A 10737-nucleotide genomic window follows, 5' to 3' on the forward strand; every position below is an offset into this window, starting at 1 on the left:
ACGTGCGGCAGCTCTTTTACCCATCTTCCCTTGGCGTCATCCAGCCTCTTTTTAAGCCCATTGACTATAACCTTGTTGACAACCTCGGCTTGCCCATTTCCTTGAGGATAAGTTGGGGTTAAGTACCTGTTAGTGATCCCCAGCTCGCAGTAGTATCTTCTGAAGGCCTTGTTGTCAAATTGGAGTCTATTATCTGAAATAAGGGTATGAGGGACCCCGAATCGTGTAAGAATATTTCTCCAGATTTAGCATCCACATCTTTGATGTTTGCCAATGGCTTAGCTTCAATCCATTTGGTGAAGTAATTTGTGCCGACCAGCAGATATCTTTTATTTCCTGTTACCTTTGGGAAAGGGCCTACAATATCCAGGCCCCACTGGATAAACGACCATGGACTAGACAAAAGGTTGAGGACCCCTCCTGGCTGATGAATATTTGGGGCGAACCTTTGGTACTGGTCACACTTCTTAACATATTCCAAGGCTTCCTTCTGCATCCCCGGTCACCAATATCCTTGGGTAATGGCTCGGTGCGACAGAGATCTTCCTCCTGTGTGACTCCCACAAATCTCTTCATGTAGCTCTTCAAGTAGTAATTCTGATACTTCTAGGTGAATACACAGTAAATACAGCCCAGAATAGAAGCGCTTATACAATTTGTGATCCTCGGACAACCAGAACCAAGGGGGGTTTCTCCGTATTTTTTCAGCTTCTAATTTCTCCTCGGGCAGGACATCATCTTTAAGGAACCTCACTATAGGGTCCATCCAGCTAGGACCCACTCTAACCTCATGGATATGGACCGTGCCCTTTGCTACTTCATTTACTCTATCTAGATGCTCAACAAGAACAATTCGAGGCAGACCCCTTGCCAAGGAGGTAGCAAGCGTGGCCAATGAATCTGTATGAGTGTTTCCACTTTTGGAGACGTGTGACAAGTTGAAAAGATTGAAGTCTGACTGCAAGTGTTTTACCTGGCTTAAGTACTCTTGCATCCTTGCGTCTCTGGCTTCTAACTCTCCCTTTACCTGGTCCACTACTAGTCTCTAGTCCGAGAACATCCCCACTGCTTTCCCCCTCATTTTTTGCACCATGACCATTCCTTGCAACAAGGCCTCATTCTTGGCTTCGTTATTCGTGGCCGAGAACCCAAGTCTTAGAGATTTCTCTATGATAGTCTTCTCAGGGGATATTAGGACTAGCCCCACTCCGAACCCCCTTTGATTTGCTGCGCCATCGACATACGCCTTCCAACATCGGGGTCCTGGCATAGAGATTACCCCAACCGATTTCCCATACATGTTGCGCTCCTTTGCTACTGTTTCTACTGGTGGTTCAGTAAATTCGACCACCAAGTCAGCCAGGACTTGGCCCTTTATGACGGTCCGAGGCATGTACTTGATGTTAAAGACTCCGAGGATTGTGCTCCATATGGCAATCCTTCCAATGTAATCAGCGGTCTGAAGTACGGACTTCAAGGGTAGTTGGGTTAGAATAACCACTGTGTGGGCTTGGAAATAATAGGGAAGCTTTCGCGTAGCATGGACCACAGCCAGTATGACATTCTCTAGGGGTAAGTATCTGACCTCAGCTTCATGTAGCGACTTGCTCACGTAATAGACTGGCTTTTGAAGGCCATTGTCATCTCGTATTAGCACCAAGTTCACAGCATGGGGGGCCATAGCAATATACGCGTATAGGACCTCATTGGCCTTAGGACTGGACATGATAGGTGGATGGGATAAGTATTCTTTGAGTTGATGGAAGGCCACAATACAGTCCTCGGACCACTCAAACCATTTCCACTTGTTGATCAAGAGATAGAATGGTCTACATTTATCCACCGACCTGGAAATGAATCAATTCAGGGCTGCGATCATCCCAGTAAGTTTTTGAACCTCCTTGGCGTTTTGCGGTGGTTTTAGATCATTTATAGCCTTGATCTGGTCGGGGTTAACCTTAATTCCCCTATGAGTAACCATGTAGCCTAGAAACTTGCTTGATCCCACACCAAATGAGCATTTGGAAGCATTTAGGCGTAGCTTATGCTTCCTTAAGACACCAAAGGTGCTTCTGAGGTCTCCTAAATGCTTGGACACCACTTTACTCTTCACCACCATATCATCGACATAGATTTCGATGCTCTTGCCTAACTGCGGCTCAAACATTCTCGTCGTCATCATCCTTTGATAAGTGGGCCCTGCGTTCTTCAGTCCGAATGGCATTACCTTGTAGTGATAGTTCTCAGTTGGTGTTACGAAGACTGTCTTCTCCTGATCCTCTAGGGCTAGTATTTGATAATAGCCTTGAAAGGCATCTAAGAAGCTCATCCGAGGATGGCTTGCTATTGCATCCACCAGCTGGTCTATTTGAGGCATAGGGAACGAGTCTTTTGGGCATGCTTTATTTAGGTTTGTGAAGTCCACACAAACCCGCCATTTCCCACTTTTCTTCTTGACCACCACGGTGTTGGCCAATCATTCAAGATAAAAAACCTCTTTGATAGCACCCGCACGCTTAAGCTTCGCCACTTCGTCCCTAATCACATCGGCGTGCTCTTTTGATGGGCGACGGGGCGGCTACTTCTTGGGAGTGATGGACGGGTTGACATTGAGATGGTGACAGATGAAGGCTGGATTAATCTCGAGAGCATCGCAGGCATCCCATGCAAATACGTCAATATTCCTTTTGAGAAACTCAATTAACTCCTCTTTCTCCTAAAGCGGCAGCTGAGCCCCTACCTGAAAGAACTTCTCTGGGTCACCACCAATAACCACCTCCTTTAGATCTTCGCATTTAGCCTCCTCGGCAGCTGTATCAGGAGGTGAAACTGAGGCCCTTGATTGCTATAAATTCTTTTCAGCAGAGGTCGAGGACTCTACATCAAGCCAATGTGAGATGGCAGCCACCACACACTACCTTGCCGTGGATTGGCAGCCACGGATTTCGAGAATTTAGTCCCCTGACGGGAATTTCACCTTCTGATGCAATGAGGAAGTAACAACCCCTAAGGTATGGAGTCAGGGCCTATCGACGATGGCTGTGTAGGGAGAGTAGGTGTCCACCACGATCAAGTTCACCTCCACTATTTCTAGGCCGGTCTGGATGGGTAACCTAATCATGCCTTTTGGAATGACCAGCTTCCCATCGAAGCTCATTAGAGGAGAGTTATAGGGCATCAAATCCTCCGGTTTTAACCTCAGCCCCTTATAGAGGTCGGGGTACATAACCTCGGCCGCATTGCCGCCATCCACCATCACTCTTTTCACATCGTAGTCCCCAATTCTAAGAGTGATCAATAGCGCATCATCATGGGGCTAGGTGGTTCTGATCTTGTCCTTTTCTGAAAAACTCAAGATTGGGCGAAAATTCATTCTAGCCCTCTTCGGCCCTGGCTAGGACTCCTCGGCAGGTAGCTGAGTAACGAACAACACTCGTGAAGGGCGCGTGCTTGTTCTTCCTAGCGTGGCTAGGATTACATTGATCGTCCTGACGAGTGGCCTTAGGGCAGTATCTTTCTGGGGTTCCTAGTGGGTTTGGCCTTGATGACCCCCGGAATGATGTAGAATGTGCTTCAGCTTTCCTTCTCGGACTAGCTGGTTTAGGTAGTTCCAGAGGTTCCTGCAGTTCTCCATGGTGTGTCTGTGGTCTTGGTGGTATTAGTAATAAAATTTCTGATTGCGCCTCATAGACTCTCCCGCCATTTTATTCGGTCACTTGAAGTAGGGCTCGTTCTTGATTTTCTCCAACACCCGATATACTTGTTCTCGGAATACAGTATTGACAGTCTATGTGTTGGCTGCTTCGGATTACCCTATGAAATCTCTCCTCGGGCGACTGCTGTTATATCGGTCCGACCTGAAATCCCTCTTCTCTTGAGGGATAATCTTCTCTTTTCCCTTACCTTACAGCTGGTCTTCCTCTACTCGTTTATACTTGTTGATCCGATTCATCAGTTGGCACACACTGGTGGCCGGCTTGCCAGTCAGAGACTTCTTCAAGCCGTGCTCGGCTGGGAGACTGTTTTTGAAGGTGCTGATGGTGACATCGTCAAAATTGTCGCCTATTTCATTATACATCTCCCAATATCTGTCAGAGTAGGCCTTTAGAGTTTCTCCATCATGCATGAGTAACAACAATAAAGCGCTTAAGGGTTGAGGAGCTTTGATGTTTGTGACGAAACGGGAGCCAAAAGTTTGGGTTAGCTGCCTATAAGAATCTATGGAATTCATCTTTAAGCCATTGAACCACCTCATCGCCACTAGTCCCAAACTAGACGGGAAAACCTTGCACTTCAGCGCCTCGTTTTTAGAATGGACAGCCATCCTCTGGTTAAACTGGCTCACGTGCTCCGCGGGGTCTGTTTTACCGTTGTAAATGGTGAAGGTTGGCTGCTGGAATCGTTGAGGAAGTTTAGCCCTTTCTATGTGGTGTGTGAAAGGTGACTTGGAGAGTTGATCCAGTGCCCTGCTCATGGCGTTGTTTCCCAAGCCCTTAGGAGATGGGTTTTTACGCTTACGCCTTTGGTAGTGCTCTTCTTCGTGAGAAAAGGTCTCACTTAGGGGAGTTCTCGATCTTTGCCTATAGTCATCGTTACTTTCATCATTGGAGGGTATGTTAAGCCTAGAATGAGATCGCCCTCGTTGTGCATGGCGCAGCCTTCTCTTCAAATCATCTATCTCTTGCTGCATGGCCTGCTTATCATTCTGACTTTGGGATACATGACTCCTAACTTCTTCTGGTTGCACGACCTGGTTGTTATTTCATCTTTGGAGCACATGACTGCCCACACGAGAATAGCTTTTGCTGGTTTGAGTGGTGTGCGCAATTCACTCTCGGAACCTTCCATTCTCTTCATTTTGATCATGCTCAAGGTTAGGAAAGTTGCCCTGTTGTTGGGATCTAGTCGGTTTAGGCTAATGGGAGTCCGCTTGATGAGGGTCTGATCCTACCATGCTTGATTGTTGCTCTTACTAACACACAAGTTCTCCCCACAGACGGTGCCAATTGTAGGGCCTGAGTTCGAGCACTTCTTCTATTGGATGTGTAGGCTCAAGCCTAACTAGCCCAATACAATAAATTTATAGAGAATGAGTTTAAGAACTAAGACTTAGTCAGGATTACACAACTAGACACTGTTATATATGGATTGAATAACAAGGATATAGACTAAAGTATGAAATTCTGTCCTCGGGCACTTCGTCCAAGGAACTTAGTGTTCTTATTCTTTCTTCAATACTAGGTTACAAAAGTTTCCATGATCATGCAAATTGCTCCCGTATTCTCTTTTTTTCTCTTCCTCCTGATTTTCGATCCCCCATTCTTGGAGGATCTCTTACATTATATATCTCATTCCAATCGATCTTGGCCCTCCATCTGTTGATCATGCAGGTCCTTACTCAAGTGCTTGTCCCATCAGCCACCTTCCCAAACCCTCTGTGAGTTACGGCAACCAAGACCGCACTGTTCAGGGGTCATTTCCTCATTAATGTGGCCAGAATGTTAGTTGGGTGCATTTAATGCGAAGGTGACAGTTTCTCCTTGAATTGCTCCTATACCATACCCCCATGGGTGTCCTACTGTACTTGTCCTTTTTCTAGAGGCGCTCTGGGAGGCTGCCTTTGACAGCGTGTCGTTCTTTCCTTTTGGGATCTGGAATGCCGAGAACAGGATCATCCTTGGTAATATTTCTAGGCTATTTGGGCTTTCTTTGTTCGTCCTCGGCCATTTCTTCCTCCTCGGCGTGGGCCTTGGGCTTAGTATAAAATGGGTTGAGGTTGTCAAATTCTTTGGCCCCACATTATTATTTTTTTTTCATTTTAAACTTTGGCTATTTTATAAGAAAAGTTAAATAAATATATGACAAATTGTAATTGGTGGAACATAAAATAAAATACAAGTGTGGTACATGAGATTTGTATTCGTCTTAGGAAGCTTCAACCATAGACTAATTGCTTTAGTATGTTTGGGTACTGATGAAACCATATGCATCTACGTCTGCATTTCCTTCTTTTTTTTTTAGCATTTTGTGGCTGTGGTGGGAGTTTTAGTGGGTCCCGTACACTGTTCACGGGACCCACAAATCTTTTTTTTCAACAAAATTTTTATTAAAAATGGGTCTCACAGCAATATTCACATATTTGAAAATTATTTTGCTATAGTGTTTTCAATTTTCAGCAAAATAAGTGGTATCCAAATGGACCCTTAAATTAACTACCACAATTATAACTATCATGACTATTCATCTAGTGTTAACTACATACACACTATGCATGTAGAAAATAAGATACGCAAGAATTGTTTCACTATTGCATAGTAAGAGCATTCACATATTTGAATAATACTCTATCCTATTTTACTATCCCAAAAAGGCACTTTATCAATTATACAATACAATTTTACAATACTCCCAGCATCCCAACTTTTATTTTCCTATTCTACTCATTAAAATAATATTTCTACACAACAAAATAATATATCCCACAATCACCATAATTTACAATACAAAACCACCATCACCACAAGCCCACCACTACACTACACACACCTGACACCACCACCACCAGCAACCCATAATCTACTGTCAACACACACACACACACACACACACACACACACACACATAAGAGTAACCCACGGTCAAACCCATTAAAAAAAAATCACTATCGGAGTCATCGGAGCTCCGATTCAAACCTTTGTCAAACCCATTCAAACCCATCGGAGCCATCACTAGCAAACACATTCAAAAAATATGTTTGAACCCAGCAAAACCCATTAAAAAAAAATGTTTGAACCCAACAAAACCCATTCAAAACCTAGCAAACCCATTCATCGGAGCCATCAACAGCAAACCTAGCCCGCCGATCCACGCCGAACCCAAACCCACAACTGCACCGATCCATGTAGTTGCCGTCAACCAGAGAGAGAGAGAACGCAAGCCACGTCGCTGCCGTCAGCCAGGCCGATCTGCAACGAGAGTGGTGGCTCGCCATGGTGTGGGGGCTATGGGTTTTGGGTCTAAAGAAAGAACGAAGAGAGCAGGGCTGCAGAGAAATCACGAGAGAGAGAGAGAGAGAGAGAGAGAGAGAGAGAGAGAACTAATTTGGAATAGTTTAATAAAAAGTAGGAGAAAGAGGGAATTAAATAATAATATTTAAGTTTAGAATTGTGCTATAGTGCAATTCTAAAGGTAGAATTGCACTGTAGCACAAATCCAAATTTTTTTGCAATTCTAGCATTGTAGAAGTCTGGATGCAGGGGCTGTTTTGAGCTTTTATGCTATATTTTTGCAATTGTAGCATTGTAGAAGTCCAGATGTGAATGCTCTAAGAAATGGGTGTCACATCATACTTGGTCACGTTGTTTTTCGATCCATGGATTGCTACTATCGCAGTAAGTTGCTTTTGCGTTATCCAACGATTTTTATTATAAATTAAAGGTAGTGTCTTAGAAGGAACCTAGTGCTAGCTCTGCACCACCACCTCCTGTTATCAATATTCCTACTCATTTCAAAATTCCTCCTCGACTGGTGACACCGCCACGGTCATTGCCACGAACATCAGGAACAACCTGTCACCACCACCATGACCAGGGCCTGCTATCACCGCCACCATCACTAGTGTCATGACCCTAGTGAATGCTTTACTATATCTTTAGTTGATTGTAAAGATTATAGTTAAGTTACCATGCTCTATTCATGTTGATTAAAAAGGAATAAACAAATATGTAAAGTTTAATTTCCTTGAATATGATTCCACTATTGTGTTTCATAAATCGAGTACTTTATATGTTATGATAATTCACTAGTCACTACAGTCCCCTCTCTCTTTAAGGGTCCAAGTGGTTGGAGGAGTGGAAAAGTGGGAGAATGGAAAATTAGTGGGAGGATGGAAAAGATTCGGTTTTCCCTCATGTGTGTTTGGTTGGAGGGGTGGAAAAGTGGGAGGATGGAAAACTTTTTTGTTTGATTGGAGAGAAAAATGGAAGGATGGAAAATGTAGTTTATATAAATTGACTATTATGTCCTTGTTATATAATAGTGGGAAAGTGAGAGGGGTAGGTGAGTATAATAAAGTGAGGATATTTGTGTAAAATACATTTTTCATCACTTTTCCCTCATTTTCCTCCCAATTTAAGAGGATAAAAAAAGTGAGCTTAGGAGGAAAAACTTTCTCCCCTATTTTCTATCTCTCCTATTTTCTTTCCTTAACCAAACAGTAGAAATAGTATTTTTCACCATATTTTCCTTTCCCTATTTTCCATCCTCCCTATTTTCACCCCAACCAAACACACCCTACTAAGCCCCATCAGGTACTTCAAATAAGGCAGTGTTCAACTTTTGGGAACAATAAAGTGGTCAAATAAAGACGAGCTCTGCCTCTGATCAGATCCCAGAGTTTAAGAATTTCAGTTTGTTGATTTTGTCCACAATTTTCCGTGTGCCTAGTTTGAGATTGGCCATTTGGACGGTTCTGGACTCTATAATTATAGAGAATTTTCAGATTTTAAATTGGAGATGAATTGTGATAATATCAGTGGCTGCTCTAAAATAAATTCCTTAAAGAAAAAAATGTTTAGAACAAAGAATTCTTGGTAGTCACAACTAATAAGTCTTAATTTCATGGGTTCTGATCCTTAAGTTCGGGACATGTTGTCTACATTTTTTAAGTCTATCGCGGCAGAGGGGGCCGTTTTCAAAAACCAGGCTCGTTAAACATATTCAATTATTGAAAGGTAAATTTAAATAATCTGACCGTGATGCTGGACTTGCTGTTTCATGATCCAGGTTTGATATGGTTGTTCAGGATTGTTGAACATCATGGCTAGATTGTTGGGGGTAGTATAACATTAAAAATAAATACAACTTGATTTTGATTGCATGAAACTTACTAAAGGGAGGAGTGTCAATGAAGTAATTTGTAGGTTAGTTAAAAAAAAAAAGTTATTGATGCAATAATTTTTTTGTATACTACGCTTTGATGATGCTGTTGAGTCCTTGACCACCGTATTCTCATTGAGCTGCATAAAGGTTGAAGTTCCTTTTTCTTTACCAAAAAAAATTCTGTAGCCACCGCTTTGACTTTAATAGTTAAATCCATATTCCTATGCGTCTCTCTCTTTGTCTATCTAGGAAGCTTCATCCATGGACTAATTGATTTAGAACCAAACCTACACGTTTCAGCATATCAATGGTCTCAAAGACCATCCATCTAGCATCTACAAGTATAAAAGCATACCCAAACGTACACCGTAACACAATATAGGCAGTAAGAATGAGAGTAATATCATCTTTGCTCGCTTTGGTTTTGATCCATGGACTCCTACTATATATCACATTTTAGTTACATGGGCGATGCCTCTCATGATTTTTCTCATAAACTTAAGGTCGTATACCATAAGGTTAGTGCTTCTCCACCCCCACCACCTCGAGTCAATATGGGTAAACATCCTATTCGACCACCATCTCGTAAACCCAAGCCGCCACCACCACCACCAGCAGCTCCATCCTCCAACGGCTAGTTCCAATGTTGTTGAGAGTTATTTCAAAATTCCTCATCAACACACAACGAATACTGTCATCATGATCAACACCAACACGGTCAAGACAACCATGCCATCAACAGATTCATCACGGTCTCGATCAACATGATTGTTGTGTGCCTACTACCTTTACTTGATTGTAACTTGCAAGGGATCGATATGGCTAAAATTCCTACTTTCTTTGCTTACTCCCCATGTCATGAATCTAATACAAGAAGCTCTTTCTCTCTCTCTCTCTCACCCTCTGCGGGCATGGTTTCATATATATATTGATTCAATAAATTAAGCTCCCATATGCATAAGAACCAAGTTCATATATAGGTTTTTCTTTTTTATATTTTAACAGCGTTTGGACTTTGGCGTTTATAAAAAGGATTTGGGGAAAATCCGAAAAAAAACAGCCAATTAGTTTTATACGTGTGAACACTTGCGCGGTGTCCATTTACCATTCCTCCATGTTAAATTCTATGCGAGAGCTCTAAAAAAAAAAAATAATAAATAAAAAATAAAAAAAGCAATGTTTCAATCCATATTGCTCATCGTTTTATTTCTTTACATTTGAACATTTGAGAGGGGGAGACTTCACAAAAAGGCAAAAATTCATCGAGAAATCATTTTCTTTCTCTCCAACCGAAAAAACCACCACTATTTTCAGAAAAAAAAAAAAAAAAAAATCAGTGCTTCTTTGCTAAGTTATGAATACCATTTTGGCATTCATTTCGGTTTGTCTACGTAATATTTCGATACTGATTTATTTATTTGTAATAAACTTATTATTTATTATTTATTACTATTATTTGGTTAAATAATAATATAAGTTAATGAATTTAATGTAGAGTTTTAACTTTCAATCAATTTTCTAATAAACTGATTTTTTTTTTACCAATAAACTGATCAGATTACTAACATTAGTTAATTAAAAGCAAAAATAATTTGGTTTTGTTTTGGGCAAATAATAGAGATGTGCGGCATTTCTAACATAGGATACTTCCAAGAAGTATCCCACGATTCCCATGTACCCACGTGATTACTTATCACCTTTTCTTTCCAAAGTCTATCATTCTCTCAATCTCATTTGTCTTTTTTTCTCTCTTCTTTCAGCATACCCTCCAAGGGGGGAATTTTTGGCATTTAGCACCAATTTTTTTTTAACAATTTTATTAGTTGTCAAGTTTTTGAAATTATTTTATAAATTAGC

General features: G+C 41.7%; 1 protein-coding gene across 1 annotated transcript; it reads right to left on the minus strand.

Moving 5' to 3' along the window:
• Nucleotides 1-3904: 3904 nt before the first annotated feature.
• On the minus strand, nt 3905-4690 carry LOC126719438 (uncharacterized). Its single transcript, XM_050421988.1, has one exon. It carries the CDS (start codon nt 4688-4690, stop codon nt 3905-3907), a length of 786 nt encoding a protein of 261 aa, XP_050277945.1.
• Between the last annotated feature and the right edge of the window lie 6047 nt (nt 4691-10737).

Source organism: Quercus robur, chromosome 3, assembly GCF_932294415.1.
Source record: "Quercus robur chromosome 3, dhQueRobu3.1, whole genome shotgun sequence".
Taxonomy (NCBI): domain Eukaryota; kingdom Viridiplantae; phylum Streptophyta; class Magnoliopsida; order Fagales; family Fagaceae; genus Quercus; species Quercus robur.